Genomic DNA, 27,234 nt, shown 5'->3' with positions numbered 1-27,234 from the left:
AATATCATATTAGCATATTCGAATGGAACATCCAATAGCGGGCCTGGTTTGAAACCACACAGACACGGCTCTTATTCTTTCAGGTTTTTGCAACATTCTGTCGATGGTTGAGTTAGGGCTTCAGCTGCCTTTACACACATGGTTTAAGCAGATTCGCGTCGCATTTTCACTTTCTCTTCTTCCACAACTCCTTTGGTCGGAGCCAAAAACAACACAACAACTATCACAAATACGAAACAAACTACTGTTGTGAACTTCATTTTATAACCTTCTCTCTCAAACTAATCAATTTTTTTTTTTTTGTAAGAAGTTTGAAATGTTGATTTGAGGTGTTGATGGTCAAACTATTATATAGATGAAGACTAAAATAATATTTGCAATAAGCAATTATGAGTTTAAGATACTGTATTTTGTCTTTTTAATAGATTTTTTGATGCATTTAATGTCGATATGACATATTATTTTGATAATTTATAAGATACTAATATATGCAGATTATTATTATCAGATTGTGTCACACATTGTAATTATCAATGTAGGTGGGAACGTGGTGTCCACAGAATCCGCTTCATTAACAAACATGGTGGATTTGGAGGAAATGATTTCTCCTTTAAAGGAGCTTTTTACAAATCATGGTGCACCAAAAAAAAGAACAATTGGCTACCATGGTGGCAAAAGGGGAAAAGAGGCAAAGAGTAGGCTTGGGATAAACAAGTCCCTCAATGCTCGTAAGAAGATTGTTCGTAGTCTTTTCCGTGGTTCCAAATCATTGAAACAATCATCTTTGTGTTTTGGAGAGTCTTTGCAGGGAATTACTGATTCGCAAGTTACTGTACGGCCGTCATCTTCGAAGACGGTTCTTGATAGAGGAAGAAGTTCGAAGGAATTAATAGGCCCGGTGGTTGAGGAGAAACCACCGGCGGTCGCTTAAATGATCCTAAGCCGGAACTATCAGGGGGCTGGGAGCTACTTGGCAGTTCGTCGATTACGGAAAATACGTAAAAAATATTTCCCGGGGTTACTCTTTCTCATGGAGACAAAGCAAGACCGTTCTTTCCTTCAAGATTTGCAAGCGCACTTAGGTTACGATTTTCTTTTTACTGTTGACCCATGTGGTCGTAGTGGTAGCTTAGCCCTTTTGGCTTTAGCTGAATTTCAAGTTGATATTTTATTTTCCAATAAGAATGTTATCATGTAATGGCTACCATTCACGGTAATAAAGTTTTCATTTCTTTCGTGTATGGTGAACATGTTGTGTCGAAACGAAGTTTAGTGTGGGAACGACTATCGCGTATTAGCACGGTACGTTCAGAACCTTGGTTAATGACCGGAGACTTTAATGAAATAACTGGTCATCATGAAAAATTAGGAGGCCGCATACGCAGCGAAAACTCTTTTCTCGACTTTCGCCTTATGCGACACATTTGTGGCATGATTGATTTTCCATTTACTGGCAATAGTTTCTCATGGGTAAGCCGTCGAGGGAGAAATCTCATTCGATGTCGTCTAGATCGCTCTATGGGAAATGAGGAGTGGTATGAGTTGTTTTCTCATACTCATGCGGAGTATCTACGGTTTATGGGATCTGATCATCAACCAGTTCTCACACATACACTTTCAAAGCGTTTTTTCGGAAAAAGCAATTTCGTTTTGATAAACGATGGCTATCTAAACCTAACTTTGAGGATGTTTTCAAAGAAGGTTGGTCTATCCCCAGCTCCAACTCGGCAGTGTCTTTAGGGGATCGCATCAAAAATTGCAGAACTCACATTTCGAAATGGCGAAAGGAGGGAGAAGACATTTACCTTTGGAAAGCTTCGGCGGACAGATACAAGGGAAAGTTCTCAACAAAGAGCACTTGGAATCATATTCGAGAGGCTCACAATCTGGTGGATTGGCACAAGGGAGTTTGGTTCAAACATGCCACGCCAAAGTATTCTTTTTTTACTTGGCTGGCTGTTTTGAATCGACTATCTACGGCAGACCGGATGTCGAGTTGGGGAGAAACGAATCAGGGAAATTGCATTCTCTGCAATCACTCTCCGGAATCTCGAAATCATCTTTTCTTCGAATGTAACTACTCCTCTGATGTTTGGAAAGCTCTCACCTCTAAACTTTTAGGAACATCTTACTCAACGGCTTGGGACTCTCTGCTCATCAGGATCAAAACCTCTGATGCGGATCATATCAAGATGTTCATCACAAAATACATCTTCCAGTCTGCAATATATCATATATGGAGCGAACGCAACCGTCGGCGGCATGGAGAAAATCACACGCAACCACAGCAAATGATCAATCTTATTGATAAGAACATGCGAAATCGGTTCAGTGCTATTCCGCTGGCTGGAGACAAGAGATACGAAGATGGGATGTGTCGTTGGTTTGCCTGCCTTTAGCTATTATCACAAGTAGCTTTTCCAAAATAGTTTTCTTTTTCTCTATTTAAAGCTCTAAATTTCTCAAAACAAAGAAGCAGTTATTGTAAAACAGTTTTTTTTGGTGTGAATAAATTTAACATTCATTTCAAAAAAAAAAGAAAGTTGGATCAGCAAAATTCATCAGAAGTGATCGAAATTATAAAAACCCAGTTAGATGAAGCCCAAACTGATGATAATACCTCGACCGAAGAATTGTCAGACATAAGAGAACAACTTTGGGTCGCATTAGTTGAGGAAGAGATTTTTTGGCAATAGAAAAGCAGAACGCTTTGGTATCAGGAGGGTGATCAGAATACAAAATTATATCACGCAAAGACGAGGCAATGAAGGGCTCGTAATCGGATTGTAGGGATTCTTACCGCCGCTGGCATTTGGACAGAAAAGGAAGCAGAAATATAACATACGGCTATTTCATACTTCCAAGATGTGTTCACATCTTCGAGCGTCTCTGATCTTGAATCTTTCCTTGAGCATTTGCCTAGGAAAGTGACTCCAGAGATGAAAGACTTATTGACTAGGGACTTATCTTTGTCTGAAGTAAAGGAAGCTCTGTTTATGATAAATCCTGAAAAGGCCCCTGGACTGGATGGCATGACAGCTCTTTTTATCAGAAGTTCTGGCATATTATTGGTCCTCAAGTGGTAGATATGGTTCAGGACTTTCTGCGATCGGGAACTATTGACCCTAGAATCAATGAAGTAAATATTTGTTTGATTCCAAAAACGGAACGACCCAGAGAAATGAAAGGATTCCGTCTTATTAGTCTTTGTAATGTGTGCTATAAAATTATATCAAAAGTGCTTTATCAAAGACTAGAACGAATTCTTCCCTCCTTGGTCTCTGAGACTCAATCTGCATTCGTAGCAGGGAGAGTAATATCAGATAATATACTTCTAGCTCAAGAGGCCTTCCATGCACTCAATACGAAAGATAAATGTAAAAAAGAATTTATGGCAATCAAGACTGACATGAGTAAAGCTTATGATCGAGTTGAATGGAGTTTTTTGGAGGCTCTCATGACTAAAATGGGTTTCGCGGATTCATGGATCTCATGGATTATGTGATGTGTGAATTCTGTCTCTTATAGGGTCCTGATCAATGGCACCCCGAAACGAAATATCGTTCCATCTAGAGGCTTAAGACAAGGGGATCCATTATCGCCATATTTATTCATCCTGTGTACGGAAGTACTTATCTCCAATATCAGAGTGGTTGAGGAGACAAATCGAATAACCGGACTTAAAAGTGGCTCAGGAAAGTCCGGCTATCTCGCATCTTTTGTTTACTGGTGACAGTCTTTTCTTTTGTAAAGCCTCGAAAGGACAATGTGAGGAGATTCTTCGTATTCTTACCTTGTATAGAAATGCATCAGGCCAAAGGATTAATTTTGATAAGTCTGCAATAACATTTGGTAAGCGTATCTCTGATAGTGTTCGGGTGGAGGTTAAACAATTTTTAGGAATCTCCAAAGATGGAGGATCAGGAAAATACCTGAGTATACCAGAGCAATTACAAGGATCAAAAGCGGAGGTTTTTGCATATGTTCGTGACAGGCTAAATAATCGTGTAAATGGCTGGTCGGCTAAATTATTATCCAAAGGTGGAAAGGAAGTTATGATTAAATCTGTCGTCCAAGCCATACCAACATTTGTGATGTCATGTTTCCTTCTCCTTAAAAACTTGTGTCAGATGCTGACGGACGAGTGCGATGGCCAACTTTTGGTGGAGTTCTGGACCGCAATCAAGGGGGATGCATTGGGTATCATGGAAAAAACTATGTTTACCTAAAAAAGATGGAGGTCTCGGGTTTAAGTCGTTTGAAGAGTTTAATCAGACTCTTTTGGCTAAACAACTCTGGAGGTTGAATCAGTTCCCAAACTCTCTTTTTTCAAGAGTGTTTAAAGGATGGTACTTCCGTAACTCACACCCTTTCCGTGCAAAAAGCCGACTAAACCCTCATACGGATGGAAAAGTATCTGGTCGGCAAAAGAACTGATGGACAAAGGAGTACGTCGTACCATAGGTTCTGGACACGAAACCCTTGTCTGGTCTGACAATTGGTTACCTGGAGTTAATGCAAAACCAGCTACAAGCATATCTCCAACGTATAATCCATTGATGACAGTCTCAGAACTTATAACGAATTCCAATTCTTGGAATCTACCTCTGCTTAAAGCAGTTGTCGCACCTCCAGATATACTGTTAATTTTAAGTCAGAAACCCTCTTCTGGGTTCAGAAGTGACGGATAGTGTTGCCATCACACTAAATGTGGTAATTACACAATTAAATCGGGTTATGAGGTATCTCGCTGGAAGTTGGACGTGGACATACGTTTTCAACTACAGAAGCCATCTTTTAATTCCCTCAAAGAGTATGCTTGGAAAGTACAGGCACCAAGTAAGCTCCGTCACTTCATATGGCAGGCCCTATCGGGTGCGTTAGCAGTAAATGAACGTCTAACTCATAGACATTTGCGAGTGGATCCTTTTTGTCCACGATACGGTTTTCCGGAAGAACAATTAACCATGCACTTTTCATGTGTCCGCCTGCTCCTCAATGTTGGGCCATTTCAAATGTACCATCAGGGCCAAATATTTTTCCAACCGAAAATCTGTTGGAGAACTTTGATTACCTTTTCTCAAGAAGGCCACATCGAAAAAACATCAATGAACCAGCTGATGCCTACCCCTGGATTATGTGGTTTATTTGGAAAGCTCGTAATGACAAACTTTTCAATGGAACAGACCGTCCACCATTAGAGATAATGGATAGTGCCAATAGAGAAGTCATAGCTTGGTCTACGGCTAATACTCTGGCAGAATCAACCTATATAGGTGAACCAGTGTCTGTGGATGCAGGGTTTCTGACTTCGACACCATTTATATGCTTTGTGGATGGATCATGGAAATCAGATGATGTAACTAGTGGTGTCGGCTGGATTCTAGAACTCCAGGATGGAACAATAGATCTCTTAGGGCTCCAGGGCATCTGCCGAGGCTTATCCCCCCTACATATGGAGCTACAGAGTCTAGTATATGCCATGATTAGTCTGAAGAAGAAGAATCAATACTGATCTTTGTTTGTGACAGACTCCACAGATTTGATCAAGATGATAGCCAGCCCGGATGCGTGGCCAGCCTTTTCATCAGAATTAAGCGAGCTAGCAACAATTCGTCAAGACTTCCCAAAGTTTGTCTTGCATCATCGTAGAAGAGAAAAGAACTTAAAAGCTGATTTGTTAGCAAAGAATGCGAGGGCTCTAAAGACTGTTTTTTCTTATATAGGCACTGCAGTTCCTTATTGGTTTAATGATACAGAAAATGTATTTATTTAATCGATAAATAAAGTGTGTTTGTGACAAAAAAAAAAGATTGTGTCACACATTAACAATTTCTTTAATGTAAAACTACATAATAAGAAAACATCAAAAATTTAAGCAATGTGAAGGAAAAGAGTAAAAAAATTAATTGAGGAAATAAAGTGAAAATATGTGTGTATATGAAAATTAATTCCATCAATGCACATGTCTATATATATATATATATATATTAGATCTGTATTTTTATAGAAATTTGATATGAATAATTAAAATGATTTGGAAAGTTAAGTAAAGTATGAGTGATAGATAAAGATGAAGATCATGTTAGATCAATACAAATATGAGAAAAGAAAATAACAGAGTTAATACTCTTTATATTCTGAAACTTTGTATTCTGAATTTATTATGTTAAATTAATAAATCCATTTTCGGCAAAAAAAACACAGAGTTAATACTCTTTTTTTTAACATCAACAGATTTAATACTCTATTAACGAATACATTTATAGAAGAAAAGCATCATTAAATTGTGAGTGTGTTACCATGTGGGTATTTTTGTGTTTTAATTATCACCAGACACACTTTTTTTTTTGTTTTGTTTTGTTGAAACAGATGATTGTTTTAACTCTTTTGCCTCTTTTTATTTATTTATTTAATATTATATTAATATTACACATCTTTTATAATTGTTTGTTGTTATTTATTTATTTTTAAAATAATCGAATAATTATTTTGACACTATAAATTATATAATATTTTCTTACTACTTTGATACTCATTTTCTATTTTTTTAACTTAAATTATTTTGTCGTCTAGTGATAAACACATATGTATCCATATAGTAGTGTCCACGTAGACACAAATATATAGATATCTATGCATTTATATAGATATATATATATATATATATACATACGTATTCATATAATAGCGTACACGTGAACACAAATATATAGATATATATATATATATATATATATGCATATCCACGTACATAAAGATGAATGTAACTATATAGATACATATATACATCTACATGCATATCCACATATATATATTATAGATAGATGTAACTATATAAATATATATGTATATTTATATGTGTATTCATATAGTTACATATATATAAATGGGTTTCATACGATTTAGGGTGTGAAAGCTGATGAATTAAGGTGGATCCCATGCGATTTAGTGTGTGGAAGCTGATGAGTGAATTTAAGTGAATCCCGTACGTTTTAATATTTTTCTGTAGATAAATAGAATGTAAAAGAAAAAAAAACAAAAAGTAAAAATAAGAGCAAAATAAAATAAGTGCTTTATTTCCAAAAAATATCTTTTTAGCAATTATACTTTGAAAAAATGCACTAAATGGTAACATTCTCTTAAATTGTCATATCGCTTTCTTAAAACTATTCAGTCATGAAAAATTCTTGTATTTTATAGTCTTCTGAAATTTTTTTTGAACTTTATACAAATTCAAATAAAGAAAGATATTTAAAAAGAAAAAATTGGACTAGTTAAAATACCAATTTTTTTAATTAAATGAGTCAACGAGCTAAAATTTTCAAAAATTTAATCTTAATTAAATGGGTCAAAAGTTCAAATATGTGTATATAATAAAGTTAAAATTAAGTAAGCCGTTGAGTTGAAGTAACCAAAAAGATAATAAAAAATGCTAAAATTTTAAAAGAGGAAAAACTAAAACCTGAGGACATACTACAGCGGCTCAACGACGACGACAGTTCAACGATGAAGGCGTTTGCAACAAGGAGAAGATTCAGCAACATTATTCGCTCTCTCAGTTCTCGTCTCTTCAGTGGCCACTCACCACAGATACCACCAGGAGACACACAGTTTTATGGAGCCAGAGAGCTATATTGGTATCTGGGAAACCCCGAACGATCATAGGGACGCTGAGAGAAGTCTTGCACAGCTTAGGAGGTATTATGTAAAGAAAGTGAAGGTGTATCGTAAAGAGTACATACATGAGATTGAGATGCTTCGTGTCGACAAGCAGCGTAAGGATATGAGGCCAGCTTGATGGCTGAACGAGCCGCCAATGAGGAGAGAGGGCGGTTGAAGGCTGAGGCAGCTAAGGTCAGGGCTGAGGAACGCAAGATCGCCGAGCAAGAGTTCAGGGAAACCCTGGTACACTCACTCGCTCTTAATCTATACGTACAGACTCTGTGTGATGGATCTTTAGTTAAGTTTTAGTGTGTGAGATGATTCTTGAATAAAATGGGGTTAAGGGTTTGTCTGGCATTTGAAGAAGAATAAAATTGCTCCTTCTCTTCTTGAAAATTTGGGAATCTATCTTTATGATTGTTGGAGGTGAAAACCGCACCCCAGTTTTCTCCGGTACAAACCGAGATCGGCACGACGTAAGCCTGGTTCACGAAGGAAATGTACCGGGAAGACTGGACCGAGTAAATTCTTGGGCCGAACGCAGCCCATTAAGCCGAGGTCGGCTAGAAACTTCTCGAAGGAACTGAGAAGTCTTTTCCGAGTTCGGTGAAAATAGAAAGTTTCCGAATGGAAAAAGAAAACTGTTATAAGAAAAGGAAAAGGACCGAGAGAAAAGGAAAGTCCTCTCGGTCCCATATCGCAGAAGGTGCACTCGATGACCGACTCAGAAGATATATATAAAGGAAGAGGAATCGACACCGAAAGACGCAAGATATTCTAGAGAAGACCTAGAGACTGAGAACTCATCACTTTAGATTCTTAGTGTCATAAAGTCTTAGTTCGTTATTATCAACTTAATAACCAAACTCAGTTGTACTCTTTCGATCTGATCTAATAAAACCTGAGTTTACCGATCTAAAATACTGTTTTGCCCCTTGTCGATATTCACTTATCAACAATTGGCGCGCCAGGTAGGGGGCCTAAACAGTATTTTCAGTTTTAGATCGGACTTCGGATAGATCGAATCAGCAATGACGGACCAAGCCAACATTCATGAGGAAGAAAACCCTCTCGGCAGAGAAAACGCTAATGTGTGAAACCCTGCCGAGCAAGGAAGAGGAATTCCTGGGGAAAACACTGGGACTGAAGCCGGCCAAACCCCCGCAGCCGTAGGAGGTTTTGGAACTGAACTGCTGCTCCAAGTGTTCAACGCCTAATTCGAGGCCATTAACAAAAGGAGCGAGGAACGTTTCAATCAGATGGCAGCATAAATCACCGAGCTCAGTCAAGCACGAACTCCCCTTTGAGTTCGGAACATCATTGACGACCTCAATACTGATGGAGACCCAGCCGGAACTACGAGGTCTACCGCAGTCGGATCAGCGAATGCACCAGCACCAGACCTAAATCGCGACGCCGAGTTAGAAGCGATGAAGGCACAACTTCGCGAGATCACTTCGAAAATACATCAAGCAACTAGCGCGGCTCCAGAGATCGAGCGCGTCATTCAGGAAACACAAAAGACACCCTTTACACCGCGCATAGCAGGAACGCCCGTCAAACATATGGAGAAACGTAAGATGAAGATCTATGAAGGCAATACTGATCCCCGACACTTTTTGACGTCATTTGGCATCTGCATGAATCAATACCAGTTCAAATCCGCGGAGGAGAGGGATGCGGTTCAATGCCAGCTGTTTATGGAGAGTTTGGGAGGAATGGCTCTCGACTGGTTCTCGCGACTTGAGGCGAACTCAATAGATAACTACAAGGAGTTGACGACGGCCTTCGTTAAACACTTCTCAATGTTCATCGGGCAGAACACCAAGAATTCCGAGCTCTGGCAAATAGCCCAAGGAGCAAGCGAGAGCCTTCGCGATTTCATCCAGCGCTTCAAGACGATTGTCGCCAATTGTACGATCAGCGATGAAGCCGCCCTCTTATGCCTTCAGAAAGGAGCTCGGATAAAGACTAGTTTCCGAAGTGCAGTTACGCATAACTCTCCACAGATGTTAGAGGATGCATTACACCGAGCTAATACTTACATCGCCGAAGAGGAAGAAGAGGCCGCTTATGAGCAAAGCTATTCGGCAAAGCAGCCCGAACGTTCGAAAGCAACCACTAATGAACCGCAGTCAGGCTATAGCAGAGGGTACGAGAATCGTAAGAAGTTCTACGCTAATGCGATCCAGCAACCAACCAAACAATGGAGCAATAAATGGGTCCGTAGTGAAGAAGATCTGGACGAGTCCTTGTTCTGCGAATTCCATAACCGTAAGGGACATAGCACCGACGAATGTAGACATCTGTGAGAACACCTACTCGGGCAATACCGAAAGGGGCCAATCTCGGTTGACGATCTTCGTCGCTCAAACACGCCAAGGAACAGTGGGCAAATCTCAATCGACGGTCTCCGTCGTTCGAACATGCCTCGACCAAATAACGTACAGCTCGAGAACACCGTCGCCAAGGACCCACCAACTCCACCAGCTTTGCCGGCGTTACCACCGCCTCCACCGAATCCTCCAGCTTTGCCCGAACAACAGAAACGCAATCGTGATGACCGAGCACAAGAAAACCATGCTCCCAAAGCAAGAAAACGTGTCAACATGATAATGGGATCTATCGAGGGTTGCAGCTATTCGGTTCGAGCTATCAAAGAATACAGTAGACAGGCCGCCAACACGCCCAAAGTCCCGCACGACCCGCCGAAGGGAACGCCTTTGGTATTTACCGAGGCCGATACAATCGGGTTGCATAAACCGCATAACGACGCCCTCGTCGTCGAACTACTTCTCAACGATGTCGAAGTTAGCCGCATTCTGGTCGATACAGGCAGTTCGGTCAACATTATCTTCAAAGAAGCACTCGACCAGCTCGATTTACCATCAGATAAGATTGAGCCTTTTATCGAACCACTTACGGGTTTCGACGGCGAACGCTGCATGACGGTCGGCATGGTCAAAATCCCGATCTACCTCGGCGGAGTCGCGAAGATCATCCTGTTTCTCATCCTCGACAAACCAGCAATTTGCAACGCCATTCTCGGTACGCCATGGTTACACGCGATGAAGGCAGTGGCCTCAACGTACCATCAGTGCCTGAAGTTCCCAACTCCCGACAAGGTTTACACTCTCAGAGGAAACCAAGCCGTCGCTCGATCGTGTTACATAAACGAATGCAAGCTTCATTCAGCCAACCAAGCTTGTGTAATCAGTTCGCAAGGTCCAACGACCGAGCTCGTCGTCCAGCAAACAAAACCCAAGCAGGAGTTTGCATCGACGAACTAAGGCCGGAGCGTCAAGTCGGTATCGGCGCCGAACTCGACTCAAGTATCCGCGATGCGCTCATTAACTTCCTGAAACAACATTCGTCCACCTTCGCATGGTCAGTAGAGGATATGCCCGGGATTGATCCACAGATCGCGTGTCATGAGCTCAACATCGATCCGACGTACAAGCCGATCAAGCAAAAACGCCGAAAGCTTGGACCAGAAAAGGCGCAAGCCGTCAACGATGAGGTCGAGCGGTTGCTCAAAGCAGGATCTATCACCAAGGTTAAATATCCTGATTGGTTGGCAAATCCCGTAGTTGTCAAGAAGAAGAACGGTAAATGGAGGATTTGCGTCGATTTTACCGATCTCAATAAAGCATGTCCGAAAGATAGCTTTCCTTTGCCTCATATCGACCGCCTCGTGGAAGCAACTGCCGGAAACGAACTGCTTTCCTTTATGGATGCATTCTCCGGATTCTTATGCATCCACAAGATCGGGAAAAAACTTCGTTCATCACGGACCACAGCTTATACTGCTATAAGGTCATGCCTTTTGGTTTGAAGAACGCTGGAGCAACGTACCAACGACTGGTGAAGCAGATGTTCACAAGCCAGCTCGGGCGAACTATGGAAGTTTACATTGACGATATGCTCGTGAAATCACTCATCGCTTCCGATCACGTCGGTCATCTTCGCACCTGCTTTGATATTTTAGACCAGTATGGCATGAAGCTTAATCCCACTAAGTGCACGTTCGGCGTAACGTCCGGAGAGTTCCTCGGATACATAATCACACGGTGCGGTATTGAAGCTAATCCGTAACAGATCGCTGCTATACACGAGCTCCCATCACCGACAACCAAACGCAAAGTTCAACGACTCACTGGACGCATTGCAACACTTAATCGGTTTTTATCCAGATCGACAGACAAGTGCTTGCCTTTCTACCAACTTTTTCGCGGTAACAAACATCTCCAATGGAAGGAAAAGTGCGAAGAAGCTTTTGCCGAACTTAAGAAATACTTGTCTACGCCACCAGTCTTATCCAAACCCGAAACCGGCGAGACATTTTCGGAGTACGCGGTCAGCAGTGTTCTTGTTCGAGAAGATCGTGGCGAGCAGAAGCCAATTTTCTACACAAGTAAATCCCTTGATGGGTCAGAGTATCATTACCCGACCTTGGAGAAGTTCGCCTTTGCCGTGGTTATTTCCGCAAGGAAGTTACGCCCGTATTTTCAATCTCACTCGATCGTCGTCCTGACTGACCACCCTCTTCGCAGTTTCCTTCACAGCTCAAGTCAATCCGGCCGACTCGCCAAATGGGCCATCGAACTTAGCGAGTATGATATCGAATACCGAGGAAGAACTGCAATGAAGTCTCAAGTCTTGGCGGATTTCTTGGTTGAACTCCCACCTGAGCTCATTGAAGTTAATCCGGTCATACAACCTTGGATTTTCCATGCCGATGGCTCCTCTTCCCATAAAGGATCCAGCGTCGGGATTCGTCTCAAATCTCTCGAATGATAGGTTATCGAACAATCATTTCGCCTTGGCTTCCCGGCATCCAATAACGAAGCCGAATATGAAGCATTTATTGCCGGACTACGACTTGCTAAAGGTATCGGTGCCGAACATGTACACGCCTACTGCGACTCTCAACTTGTGGTCAACCAATTTCACGGTGAATACGAGGCCAATAATGATCGCATGGACGCGTAGCTCAAAGTCGTTAAGGATGTTGCTTCGAGCTTACAAAGGTACCTCGTGATGAGAATGCAACCGCCGACGCCTTAGCCGCTCTCGCGACTAATTCCGATCCCGATCTTCGGCGAACTATCCCAATCGCGGCAATCGAACGACCAAGTATCAAGCCTGGTCCGAGCTGCAACATCGTGATTACGAAGCCCGACCCAATCTAGCTCCACCCCTCACCCGAAAGACAAAACCTAGAGAAGTCGTCACCGATCTCAACACCGACATGGACGAACAAAATGATCACGAATCCGATCTCGAAGACGAGTCCGAAGGCCAACATGTTCCAATCGATATCAAAGCCGAAGGTGAAGATGAGCCCGAAGATTGGACCTTCGAAGTTGTGGGCTACATTGGAGATGGAACAGTCCCCGCAGATAAATGGGCAGCTTGGCGCTTTAAGGCTCGTGCAGCTCGATACGTGGTCATTAAGGGCACTCTTGACTTGTGTTCACGGCAACGACATCATGGAAGTAATGCAGAAAGTACATGAAGGAGAAGGAGGGAATCACTCCGGAGCTCGGTCTTTGGCGTTCAAGATAAAAAAAAACTGGCTATTACTGGCCTACTATGCTTTCTGACTGCGAAAGGTATACAGCATGATGCGAGAAGTGCCAACGTCATGGCCCGATGATCAACCTTCCTACCGAGCTCTTGATGACCTCGACCGCACCATATCCTTTCATGCGTTGGGCAATGGACATCATCGGTCCTTTTCGTTGATCTACAACTCAGAAGCAATACGTTCTGGTCGTCACCGACTACTTCACCAAATGGGTCGAGGCCGAGGCATACCCCGAGATACACGTAATCTATGTTAAGAAGTTCGTCTGGAAATTTATCATATGTCGACACGGAGTCCCATACGAGATCGTTACGGACAACGGAACCCAGTTCACTTCGATAATCTTCATAGATTTTTGCGCCAAGTGGAAAATCCGACTAAGTTTCCTTACCCCGTGATACCCACAAGGAAACGGACAGGCCGAAGATACGAACAAAACCATTATCGATGGTCTGAAGAAGCGACTAGATACCGCTAAGGGAACTTGGGCGGACGAACTCGATGGCGTCTTATGGTCCCACCGAACTACACCACGGCGTTCGACCGGATAATCACCTTTCTTCCTCGCATATGGAACGGAAGCTATGTGTCCAGCCAAACTCAACGTCCTAAGTATTCGCCGAACCATGCTCACCCAGCAACCCGACGCAAATAACGACATGATGTTCGACACAATTGACTTGGTCGAGGAACATCGCGAACGAGCATTACTCCGGATACAAAACTACCAAAACACAGATGGCGACATGATGTTTAACCAGCTCGTTACTACAACAAAAAGGTTAAAGGCCGTCATTTCAAAGATGGCGACCTCGTACTTCGTAAAGTTTACCAAAACACAGAAGAAAAGAACGCAGGAAACTCGGCGCGAACTGGGAAGGACCATACCAAATAATGAAAGTTGTTAAACCCGGCGTTTATCAACTCATGAAGCTCGACGGAACCCCGATTCCGCGATCCTGGAACTCAATGCATCTCAAACGATACTACTACTAGTTTGTTCTGAGATTTTTCAAAAAAAAAAAAAAAAGAGCCTCTGAACTATTTAGTCCGGAGCAAAAAATCTTTTTTGTACTTAGAACTACGAATGGCTTGATCCTTTAAAAGGGTACATAGGCAGCTCGTTACCGAGTCCAGCTATAACATCAATAAAGTTTTTGTTCAAAAATCACAAGATACCGAACTCCTTGTTTTTACATCGACTTCCTGGCCAGTTGTTCGATAGCATTCCACATGAATGCAAACTTAAAAAGCCGAGATCCGTCTCGCAAACACCCACATGGTGCCGTGGTAAAAACCACATATCAAAAGCCAGGGCCAGTCCCGCAGTTAAATTTCTAAATCACCAAGAACAATAAGCCGAGCTCATCTCGCATACTTAGGTTCGACTTAGGAAAATCTTGAATTCGTTTCGTGCACTTACAGGAGTTCGAGTAAAATCACTCTTCCAGTACGACACGATTCACTTGGGTTCCCCAGGCCGAGCTCAAATGCTCGCACAATAAGCCGAACTCCTCAGATTCGCACCGTAAGCCGAGTTCTCAACACTCGCAAATGTAAGCCAAATTATCGCAATTCGCTACCTAAAGATACTAGTTACCGATCTACTACTTGAGAAAAAACAAAGGAAAAATTATGAAATGATACCATCACGAAAGGAACAAAAAAAAAACATATTATAAAGCCTCACGAAAGGCAAATAAGTTCAAAAACCCACCGAGGGTTTGGAAATAAATAAAATATTACATAACCCATTAAAGGGAAAATTAGTTCGATTTAAAAGAAAAAAAAAGAAAGATTAGGCGGTCTTTGAAGTCGCAACTCGATCGGCGTTAAGAATGTCGTCATTTGAACCGAACTGTTCGCCTACCACCGGGTCCTGAGCACACTGAGTCACGATCACGGCCGGTGCATCATCCTCTTCCGGGAACGGGGACATGCGCTTATCCTCTTCAGTAAGGATGCAAGCGTCGACCGAACGGAAATCCTCCAAAGCTCTAGCGTGCTTCGCTTCGATATCAGCTACCATCTCGGGCGGGACCTCGTACAAGCCTTTCTTCTTCAGTTGCTTGATGAAGCCAAGAACTCCGGTGAGCTGGTTGACCACCAAAATACGGCTTACGAGCCCAATCAGCATCATCCAAGCGTTCGTAAGCCTTTGCGTGAATGCTCCTAGCTCGACCTTTCCAATAGGCCACAAAGCCCCGCAGCCGCTCCCTATCTTTCTCGAATTCCTGAGAAAGCAAGTTTTTCGCCTCGGTCAATTTGACTCTCACCGCTCTCAGCTCCGCACTCTCTTGCTTCAGCAAATCAACAGAAGTGTGGAGAGTGTCGTTGATCAGGAGCTCGGTGGCAAGACGTTCTTCCGCCTTGGAGACCCTCTCCTCTAGCTCGGCGACCCTAACCAGCTCATCATACAAAGCGACCTCATACGCCGCGACCAAGTTGTTGGTCTGACTGGCGAGCTGCACAAAGCAAAGCATGAGTTAGAGCTCATACTTAGGCAAAGTATTAAGGTAAAAAAAGGAATAAGGAAAGTACCACGGCAGTTGTGCGAGCAATCCCCTTGTACAGGTTTGGAAACCGGAGCTCGGAAATCGCCGGAAGACTTGGAACCTCAGAAGAAATCTTGTGGTAGAGATCGGCACAAGCGTCGACATTCTCCTCGAAGGGAATCTCCTCGTCGTAGTCAAATCAAACCCTAGCTCTTTTAGCAGGTTCTGCTTCCTGGGAGCCTTCGACATGATCTCTTTCCTGCCTTTTCCGAGAATGAGAGGCTTCAGCTCGATCCTGAGGCAGAGCGAGGTCCGACGTCACAGCCGTCGGTGGCTCGAGCTCAGCAGCGGCATCTAGCGCCCAAGAAGATTCTTCGATCCTCTTAATCTTCTTTGAGGAAATTTTCTTCTTCAGCTTCTTCTGACCAGCTTGGTCGGACGAGTTTGCAGCAGGCGGCAGTTCTTCAGGCTGCTCGTTGGTCCCTTCGGTGGCAGGGATAGGAGTTGGATCTGCGACGTTCGGTTCCTCTTCATCGAACAGAGTGGGGATCTCTTCTAGTGAAAGCATCCTGGCAGTTCGAGATCGTCTAGCTTGCGGCTTCGGTGCTTTGCGTCTCGGAGCAGCTCGAGGTTTGCGAGCTTGAGTTTTTGGTTTAAGCGGCTTCGGTTCTTGAACGGAGGCTGCAAAGGAAACGTATCAAGGGAGAGTTCAGAACAAACTCAAAATAAAAAAGTCAATAATCAAACCTGCTTTCTTAGCTCGGCGCTGAAGAATTTCTTCCCAAACTTCGAGCCAACGATGTTTACCGGCTTCACTAAAAGCTGCTTCGAATTCGGAAGTGAGTCCAGGGTTGAGAAGAATACTTGGGAGATGACGACCTGCAAAAATGAACCGAAGAAGAATTAGAGGGATACGAAATCAAAATTCAACTAAGTACAAGATCATCTAAATCTACCGATCGGAATCTTCCACTCCGATTGAGTTGGGATGTCAGAGTTGCTGACGGTGAGATCGTTCATCTCGAGGTAAAAGTACTTGGATTCCCAGTCATTGTATTTACTGGGTTTGACCCCAGTAACGATGTTCTTTCTTGGCTTGGCGTTCGCTGCGAAGAACCACTCCTTGGATTTGTGGATGTTAACCGAGAAGAGGTCTTCGAAAAGCCGACTAATCGGAACTTCATTGAGATCGTCACACAGAGTAACGAAACCAACGTAGTTCGTTATCGATGCCGGCATCACTTGCGTGAGAGCTACGCCCCGCCGATTGCAGTACCCAAGTAGACGAGAGGGAATTGGAAGGGAGAGCCTGCACTGCGTGAAGTACGTCAGGTAGATGTAGAGGAAGCCTTCGGGTACATCCCATGGTCGGTCTTCAGCTTCTGGTATTATAAAGATGACCTTGTCCGAAAGCCCGTTCTCTTCAAGTACGGCTTGAACGGCATTTGGGGAAAGGGAAGAAGACAGCACGTTATGAGGACAAACGACTTTTCGCTTCGGAAGTGGTGGCGAAGCATGGTTCACTGCATCAAGGTTGTCCTCGGCAGCTCCCGCTTCGGTAGCATTCTCCTCGGGATTTTCTCCTTCAGATTCCTCGACCTCCTCGATCTCGTGATCGATACCACTAGTGTTCGGCCCAGTTTGAGCTTTCGTTTCGCGAGTCTTTGTAGCCAGTTGCTCAGTAGCCTCAACTCGCGGTCGAGATCGGCTACTGCTCGCGCTGGCCGATCTGGAGTTTTTACGAATCAACTGTGGAGGATTACTTTCCTTGTTAGAGGAGTTCGATGAATGAGGGTTCGAGAAAGAAGAGCTCGGTTCAGAAGGCTCGCGACGATCTTCCGGCAAAATCTGGTTAGAAGAGGAGTTGATTGAAGAGCTGGAAGACATTTTGGGTTCGGAAAGGTAGAATCGAAAGGAGATCTGAGAAGAATGAAGAACAGTTTGAAGATCAACCGGAAAAGATTGAAGATTGATCGGAGAATTTGAAGATCAAACGGGAAATTTGAAGATTGATCGGAAAAATCAAGGGATTGCGGCGGTGGAAGTTGAAGAAATCAGAGAAAACTACGAGCAAAATTTTAGAGAGAGAAACAAAATCTAGAGAGAAGGGAGAGCAGCGTACCTTATATATGCTTGAGCGAGAATAATGAATGCGAGAAGAAGTTATTCCCTTATAAACAGTGGGAATCGTGGTTCCTCAATTTTCGCGAAACCCCGGAATTCACGCGCCTCATTGAAGACAGGGTGCGAAACGTCCGGGAATGCGAATCGATTGCAGTTACCGAGCTCGGTTTCTGACCTACTTTGAAACAAATGAGTTCGACTAAAAGTCACTTTCTTTCATCGAACTGAGGGGGGGGGGCTAACTGTTGGAGGTGAAAACCGCACCCCCGATTTTCTCCGGTACAAACCGAGATCGGCACGAAGTAAGCCCGGTTTACGAAGGAAATGTACTGGAAAGACTGGGCCGAGTAAATTCTTGGGCCGAACGCAACCCATTAAGCTGAGGTCGGCTAGAAACTTCTCGAAGAAACTGAGAAGTCTTCTCCGAATTCGGTGAAAATAGAAAGTTTCCGAATGGAAAAAGGAAAGTGTTATAAGAAAAGGAAAAGGACCGAGAGAAAAGGAAAGTCCTCTCGGTCCCATATCGCAGAAGGTGCACTCGATGACCGACTTAGAAGATATATATAAAGGAAGAGGAATCGACACCGAAAGACACAAAATATTCCAAAGAAGACCTAGAGACTGAGAACTCATCACTTTAGATTCTTAGTGTCATAAAGTCTTAGTTCGTTATTATCAACTTAATAACCGAACTCAGTTGTACTCTTTTGATCTGATCTAATAAAACCTGAGTTTACCGATCTAAAATATTGTTTTGCCCCTTGTCGATATTCACTTATCAACAATGATCGACTAGTTGAAGAGAATGCTTTTAAATTCATTTGATGTACTCACAGGTTTCTGATTCTAGTTTGAGTTCCTAATGTCTCTTGGTCCCTGTCTCGGAGCTTTGCTAGTCTAGTGCTTTAATTATTTTGTAAGCTGTAAAGCGATTCAAGAAGTGCCTGGATTTTTGACCGGTTTCGTATTTTAAAATCGCAGATGAAAGAAAGAGCGGAAAAGCTGGAGTTGTGGAGAATGACGGGACTAAAAAGGGAAGATAAGAAGAAAGAGAGAAAGAAGCTATTGCATGAACAAAGTTCATTGTGGATCGAGCCAAAGGAACTGGAGAAGAAGCTTACGGAAGCCCTGGTTGACTCCATTACTCATTAAACCAAGCCAAGCCCATCTCTTCTGAATATCTTTGATTGAGAAACCAACCACTTTAGTAATTTTGTTGGAGACAACACTTTTCTTTAACAGAGTAGAAAGCAAAGTCGTTTTTGGCCTTTTTGCATTAAGCACATAATTAGTATTGATGAATAAGTTTTGAATTGGTCTTGTGAGCAATTTTGTCTGTGGTTTTTGGTGACTTATATCATTAATAAGAGCTTTTCTTTTTATTGTTATCACTTGTATCCATTGTTCTTGAATGACTCTGAATCCGTAAGGGTATCCTGAGACCTTCATTTGGTTCATAAATTTGAGTGATGTATTTGCATATGGTTTCTTATTACTAATGATTATTACCCGCACATTTCTCTACTACTTTTTAGAGGTATTAAGTTTTTCCTTTGAAATATACTCTTCGTTTCAGATAAAGTGTATATTGTTTTACTCCTCTTCTTTTTTTTTTTTTTAAAAAAAAAAACAGATCTATGAAAACTAAATAAAAAATCGAAAATATGAATTTTATCATTGGAAAAATGTAAAGAATAACCAAAATCCCTTACATAATTCACCAAGTAACCAATTTTTTTTAACTGACATTTTGTATATAAATTATAAATATATACAAAATTACCTTTATACACTACACGTACAAAACTACAAAAATCTTCTTTGTATTTTATATCTTTCGTATTTTGTCGTGTTCATTCTTTTTTCTCCTTTTCTCTTAATTGAGTTGAATCTTAAAAAAAAGTGATTCAAATTTGCAATCCAAATATACATTAAAAAAGGAGTTTTTCTGCATATATTATCGTTAAATGTTTTTGAAACAGATACAAATTTCTGAAAAAATAGATAAACATATAAATAAAAACATACATTCTATATAAAATACAATAGTTTATCTTTTATGTATTTTATATATTGAATGACGCATACTTTATAAGAAAACGAACACTATACTGAATTAGGTTAAACTATGAAGCAATAAACTACCAATGATCAAATATTATTACATACGATTTTTAATAATGGTCACATTAATAGTTATTTTTTTATAAATATTTAAACTTTAGCAAGTAGGATAATATACTGCACAAGTCACAAATATCATATTAGCAAATTCGAATGGAACATTCAATAACGGGCCTGGTTTGAAACCACACAGACACGGCTCTTGTTCTTTCAGGTTTTTGCAACATTCTGTCGATGGTTGAGTTAGGGCTTCAGCTGCCTTAATTTATGCATGGTTTAAGCACATTCACGTCGCATTTCACTTTCTCTTCTCCCACAACTCCTTTGGTGGGAGCCAAAAACGACATAACAACTATCACAAATGCGAAACAAACTATTGTATGTTGTGAACAAAGCCGTGCCTACAGTGAAATAAAAAAGGCAATCGCCTAAGGCCACATCTTATTTATTAAGTTTAGAGGTCACATTTAACAAGTGAATTATAGTTTCTTTAGTTGGCTAATTTGTTTTGTGCATATTTTATTTTGTTCAAATTCGATCCTCAGCCGCATAAAAGTATAACTATTTTTTCACCAAATTTTTTAAAAATACTACTGTACATTTGATTACTGATTTTTTATATAATTTCATTAAAAGGGTTACATTTTAATTTTAGCCTAAGGCCTCCAAAATCCTAGGCACGACACTGGTTGTGAACTTCATTTTATAACCTTAACGACTCTCTCAAACTAATCAATTTTTTTTTTCTTGTAAGAAGTTTGAGATGTTGATTTGAGGTGTTGATGGTCAAGCTATTATATAGATGGAGACTAAAATAATATTTGCAATAAGCAATTATGCGTTTTAGATACTGAATTTTGTCTTTTTAATAAAATTTTGATGCATTTAATGTCGATATGACATATTATTTTGATAATTTATAAGATACTGACATATGTATATTATATTAAATTGTGTCACACATTAATTAGCAATTTCTTTAATATAAAACTACATAATAAGAAAACATCAAAATTTTAAGCAATGTGAAGGAAAAAAGTAAAAAAAAAAAACAATTGAGGAAATAAAGTGAAAATATGTGTGTATATGAAAATTAATTCCATCAATGCACATGTCTATATATATATTTATTTATTTATTTATTGGATTTGTATTTTTATAGAAATTTGATATGAATAATTAAAATGATTTGGAAAGTTAAGTAAAGTATGAGTGATAGTTAAAGATGAAGATCATGTTAGATCAATACGAATATGAGAAAAGAAAATAACAGAGTTAATACTCTTTATATTCTGAAACTTTGTATTCTAACTTTATTATGTTAAATTAATAAATACATTTTCGTAGACAAAAAAACAGAGCAGAAAAGCTGGAGTGGTTGAGAATGACGGGACTAAAAAGGGAAGATAAGAAGAAAGAGAGAAAGAAGCTATTGCATGAACAAAGTTCATTGTGGATCGAGCCAAAGGAACTGAAGAAGAAGGTTACGGAAGCCCTGGTTGACTCCATTACTCTCTAAACCAAGCCAAGCCCCTCTCTTCTGAATATCTTGGTTTGAGAAACAACCACTCTAGTAATTTTGTTGGAGACAACACTTTTCTTCTTCTAACAGAGGAGAGAGCCAAGTCCTTTTTGGCCTTTTTTCATTAAGCACATAATTAGTATTGGTGGATAAGTTTTGAATTGGTCTTGTGAGCAATTTTGTTTGTGGTTTTTGGTGACTTAATATTATTAATAATAACTTTTCTTTTTATTGTTATCGCTTGTATACATTGTTCTTGAATCTCTCTGAATCTATAAAGGTATCCTCAAACCTTCATTTGGTTCATAAACTTGAGTGTATTTGCATATGGTTTCCAATTACTAATGATTATTACCCGCACATTTCTCTTTAACACTTACGTCTTTCTAAATTTTAATATATATTTTTCCTATGCAACAGTTTTTCTTTTAAAGAAAATATTTATTTTAAAGCGCTCTCCACTAATAATTTTAAACAAAAAAACAACGTATACACCAATTTAATGTTTGAAATTTTTTATACTAACTTAGAATTAAAAAACATACAATTATTACTAATATGGTATTGCAAGAAATCATTTTTATCAGATAGTTAGCTATGAATAAAGAAAAATTTAAAGTGGACGATGCAACATGCGTTCTATCTCCAAGAAAATATGTTTAGAACGAAAACCAAAACATAAATATTTGGTAAGTAAGAGAATGTGCAGATTTTTGGTTCATGCATCGCTTGTCTTTTTTTTTTTTTTTTTTGAATTTTGTGTTTGAGTGTGTAGTATGTGAAGTTTTTTTTTTGTTGGTTTTGCGTTTTGATTTTTTGTTTTTGTGTGTGTTTGAATATTATCGTGATTGGAGTGATTTGCGTTATGGTTTTTGTTGTGTGTTCTGTTTTGTTTGTTTGTATGTATGTGACTATGTGTGTGTGTGAGAGAGAGAGGTAGAAAGAGGGATATTACACCTTACCTGATTATCTCCACAACTTTTATATTTTGCAGCATAACAATTTATTCCTTCAAAAGCCAAATATTTTGTTAACATAGCACAAACAATACAGCAAACCAAAATAATTACTAGTCATCTTACAAAGTGTGAATGTTTAGTGAATTTTTAATCCTGATGAGGTAGTGCAAATTTTGACTAACTTCCCCTAAAACTTCAAAAGTACGTTATTTAGATAATGGTGAAAAAAGCCAAAAATATAAATAAAAAGAACATTACAGAATAAAACATAATTACCTTAACACATGAATAGCTTGTCATTTTTGGCCTTTATTTACCCAGTTAGACCTTAATACCATCTCTTGTTCTTATGAGCATATCTGGATCAAACTGAATATATTTTAAAACCATCATAGATAAGCAAACTGAATATATTTAAACCATCATAAATAATAAAAATTCATACATAAATTTACTCTTTTGCTTGAGATATTTGATTATTTAAAAACACTCTTACAAACCAGATATTTGAAAAGTAAGAGATAATATATGATAACAAAAATCTCACAGCAAGTTGTTTGGAGTGAGAAGAATGTGCAAATGTTTGGTTTATGCATCGGTTGATATTTCTTTTGTGGTATGTGAATAAAATAAACATGGAGAAAACAGAACACTAGTGAAGGAGATGTTTATTGACTATGTTCAATTATTAGAAGATGTTTCTTTTATTGAATAAATCACCTATTTAGAACTAAAATACTGGGAAAAAACAAAGTTCCTAAGATCAAAAGCACCTAAATCCTTGGAAATTAAAATCCTGGCCTACGAAATCTGAAACAAAAAAAAACATCATAAGTCTAAGAGAATAAAAGCCCTAAAGTCTCTAAGAAAATCTAGCAAATAGCCTCGACGGCGAGCCTTCTAATAGCATCTCCACATTCCGGCGCTCCAAACTTCTCTGTAGAGACATCAATAAAACACATTTCTTTTCCAACACATTCATCAGTGAGAATATCCATAGCATCTTTGTTTGCTTCACAAGTTCCCTTCTCGAAAGAACCACAATTGCCTCCTGGGTTACCAAAGCTGGCAAATTTGATGGCAGAAATGGGTTTACCGTTGCAAGAAAGCTCAAGAACGTTCTTTTCATAAACATTTGCACAGACACTTCCCACTGTAACAGTTCGAAAATTGACAAGTGATGGGTTTCCTCCAATCTCTTCGAACAAAACCAATGTGTTGTCTCCCTCTGAGTTCAAGAAAGAACGTGGAACATGGTACCTGGTTCACAAACGATAAAGATTACAAAAGGGATTGATTTTGAAACAAAACCAATTCAAAAACTTGATTTTAGAACCTAAACTAAATCAAGAAAATTTACCATCTTTGAGTAGGTTCTCCACAATTGGTCTGACATTTTTCAGCATAATAAGCTCCTCTATAATTACATTCAGCGGAACAACCATCTACGCTTGAAAGAAAAGCTGGCCAATAACGTCCAATGTTGTTTCCATTGATCCAAGCCGTACCTTTTCCAAGTCCCAAGAGATCGACAACAACTGGTTCATTTCCCAAAGGAGCCTTAAAAGTTGTCTGAAATATAAATTGAAATGATTAGGATTTGAGATTCAATCTATAGTCTATAGGTATTTGGTTAGTTTTTAATGTTACGTACCTTGTACCAAGTCATGGTTCGGTTGAATGGTACACTTTCACCTGACCATGTCGAAGGTGATTCCGAACTAAAGAGTTGGTTATCAAACCCGCTTAAACCGGTTTTATAGTTCCATTTATGAGCAGACAAATCCTTCACCACAGTTTCATCTCCATTTCTTCCGATGATGAAAACGGGTCCAGTGATTCCGGCTGGTACGGTTTCGAAGAAAGCACCATAGTTCTTGAAAGAAAATGACAAAGTTTGGTTAAAGAATGGTTTCAACTTCAAAAAAGACAACATAATAAGATTTTAACTCACCGGAAGGCCCACGGTTATGCTAAGGAGAGAAATGACATTAGCACCAGGGTTAAATTTTGCGTCTTGCTCGAAAACATAGTGAAACTTTCCACTATCCGCGCGATAATTACCTAAAAACATAAAATAGAGATGCATGAGTTTGTTTTTAATTATGTAGTGAGCTAGTGTTGTTAAGAAGCATTATATATCATTCTACTTACCAATATGTTCTCCATTGACAAAAGCGTGAAGAACATGAGCGGTGCTATTGATACGAAGAGACATGTTTTTGCTCAAAACTGGATCTTGTTCTTTGAGATTGACCGTAGTCATGTACCAAAGATAATCGCTTTGATCGTTGCTTACTATTTTTTGATCAAACAACTGACTCATTGTAGATTCTCCTTTTCCTTTCAATAGGACATTGTCAACGTTCTCTGGTCTCCATGACCACTTCAAAGTTACAGGTTCGTCCTCAGCTTCATTTGGTTTTTTAACCATCACCGAAGTTTGTGTGTTAATCTAAATAAAAAAAACAAATAAAGGCAAATGCATAAATTAATATCAACTTCAAATGATAAAGATAAATATTTAAACATTAAATATACATTTAATGATAATTATAATGTAAATGCAACAAACCTTGGCGGTATTGTAGGTTTCAGTTTTGCAATCTGGTAAAATGCTAACTGACCAAGCCGGTACAACGTATGATGTTCCGTTGAAATTGATTGTTGCATCTGAAGTTTCATTTACGTTTCCAAAGAAGCAACTTGATCCCTCTTCAGTTGTGTAAACCGTTGCCTATATAATATATGTTCAAAAGTTCAAAATAATTATATGAAATATTAATTAAATAAAAAAGCAAAATAATGAAAGTATTACCGAAGCGAAGTTTCCAAAATCAGTAGTGGAGATGTTTCCGTGGGTGAGAGTTTTCTCCATAGAGTGAAGAACATCATGGAGTTGTTTCAAGTGTCCGTATTTTGGCTGGTTCAAATTACCTAATAGAATCCTCTTCTTTTATTACTAAAAATAATGTTCATAAAATCTCTATAATTATTAGAAACGTAAATATAAGTTATGTTTACCAAATTCGTCTAGGGGAGCATCATAATCATATGTAGTTGTGATGTATGGACCACCTGCTGTTCTATCAAAATTGGTGCCTCCATGGTACTACAAAAAGCAAATATAAAAATTTATTGAATTGTTATCGTTGATGAGAATTAATCTGTGTGATTACTTAACCAGAAAAATTAAAGTTCCCATTAAATTTGACCATGTAATAATTCTGAAAAGTTCCCCCTCTCTGAAAGAATCTTGCTACAGCGAATGCCACATCTTCAGTGGTTCTGTGAGGGTCTTTACTTCCCCAATTTTTAAACCTACAAAAATATAAGTGATCATATATTTATTTATGATACTAAATTTGAAAAATATAAGAAAATATATACAATAATAAATAAAAACTAACCATCCGGTCCAATTCTCGGTCCACATTTTAGGAGTGTTGGGATTGTTTGGTTCAAAATTGTCACAATACCAACCATTACATGTGTTCAACTATATAATCAAACGAAAAAAATTAGTCCTTGTGTAAGTTACATTAGTAAAATATTCATTAAGATTTAGCTAGTCTAATTACCATAGGTTGAGGAGCATCATCTTGTTGACACATGATCCATGGAACACCAACATCAAGAGACTGAGCCATGTTTGCACACCACTGAATATATGCCTTACCCGCCTCCCCATACGATCCAATCACATTTCCATACTCATTTTCAATCTGCAAGATCAATAAATCAAAATCAAAATTGCTAAGAGCTTATAATTTGTATACTATATTACTAAATAGATAAGGTAGTATTAGAGAATAGATCGATTACCTGAGCAAGTATAATCGAACCTCCTTGTGATGCAAATAACTTTTCTTTCTTGACCATGTCTACTATCATAGTTGTGAAGTTTTGCATTTCATTCTGTATACAAATCATTTATATATAATTTAGTGAGACAATTAAAAAACTGTAGATTATATAGAGTTAGATTACCATGAACGCAGTGTTAGTAGTTCTGAATTCCATTCCGGGCATGTTGTGCAGCCACACAGGGAATCCTCTGTATACACGATTAACAGATTAAAAACATTATAATAAACTATTATTAAACACTACAAGGAACGTTATGTATATTCTCGGAAACAAATAAATGCGTAAGATTAAGGTAGTTTAGTTTATTACCCGTAATTCCACTCGGCGCAAACATATGGACCAATGCGAAGAACTCCATATAACCCTTGATCTTGAATTGTTTTCAAAAACCGAATAAGATCTAGATTTCCAGAGAAATCATATTGACGACGAGTAGGTTCGTGTGCGTTCCAGAAAACATAAGTTTCGATTGCATCGAGACCTCCTTCTCTGCCCTTTTTGATAAGATCCGGCCACATCTAAGCATAAAGATTAACAGAAAAAAAAAACGAATATTAATTTTAATAAAAATACTAACCATACTAGTTTAAGATATTTCGTAGTGTGTAAATATGATTATATGAATTGATGTATTTTAGGTTTAATTACCTCAGGAGTGCTTCTAGGGTAGTGGATAGAACCAGAGAGAAGAACTCGACGATGACCATCAATGGTGATAGCTCGACCATCGTGAGAGACAATTGTGGCATATGCACAACTACCGACTAAAAGAAAACATAAGAAAGATAAGAGAAATTTTAGAAAAATCATCGCTGCTAAGAAGACTTTTTCTTTGTTTTTTGAGTGAAAGAAGATAGAAGTAAACGATGCTTTATATAGTACTTT

General features: G+C 39.4%; 2 protein-coding genes and 1 pseudogene across 2 annotated transcripts in view; 1 reads left to right on the top strand and 2 right to left on the bottom strand.

Moving 5' to 3' along the window:
- Positions 1–1,777: 1,777 nt before the first annotated feature.
- LOC18991908 lies at positions 1,778–19,026 on the top strand (annotated as a pseudogene).
- Positions 19,027–23,351: 4,325 nt separating this feature from the next.
- LOC18991907 (beta-galactosidase 15) lies at positions 23,352–26,129 on the bottom strand. Its single transcript, XM_024152180.1, has 11 exons — positions 26,061–26,129; positions 25,890–25,978; positions 25,695–25,800; positions 25,504–25,591; positions 25,298–25,416; positions 25,055–25,216; positions 24,634–24,934; positions 24,434–24,543; positions 24,134–24,355; positions 23,840–24,051; positions 23,352–23,739 (listed from the first exon to the last, which is right to left on the bottom strand). The coding sequence occupies exons 1-11, from the start codon at positions 26,127–26,129 to the stop codon at positions 23,352–23,354; spliced, it is 1,866 nt and encodes a 621-aa protein (XP_024007948.1).
- Positions 26,130–26,150: 21 nt separating this feature from the next.
- LOC112083956 (beta-galactosidase 15) overlaps positions 26,151–27,234 on the bottom strand; it is a gene marked incomplete at its 3' end in the record, with an annotated part of 2,038 nt that continues 954 nt past the window's right edge. The window contains 6 exon segments of the mRNA XM_024152179.1: positions 26,151–26,204; positions 26,359–26,397; positions 26,470–26,534; positions 26,659–26,708; positions 26,710–26,867; positions 26,998–27,113. Of these exon segments, the coding sequence (XP_024007947.1) occupies positions 26,151–26,204; positions 26,359–26,397; positions 26,470–26,534; positions 26,659–26,708; positions 26,710–26,867; positions 26,998–27,113 (482 nt within the window).

This window comes from Eutrema salsugineum, unplaced genomic scaffold (genome assembly GCF_000478725.1).
Source record: "Eutrema salsugineum unplaced genomic scaffold, Eutsalg1_0 scaffold_5, whole genome shotgun sequence".
NCBI classification, from domain to species: Eukaryota; Viridiplantae; Streptophyta; class Magnoliopsida; order Brassicales; family Brassicaceae; genus Eutrema; species Eutrema salsugineum.
Note: the sequence above shows the minus strand (reverse complement) of the source record. Positions and strands in the feature narration are given on the sequence as shown.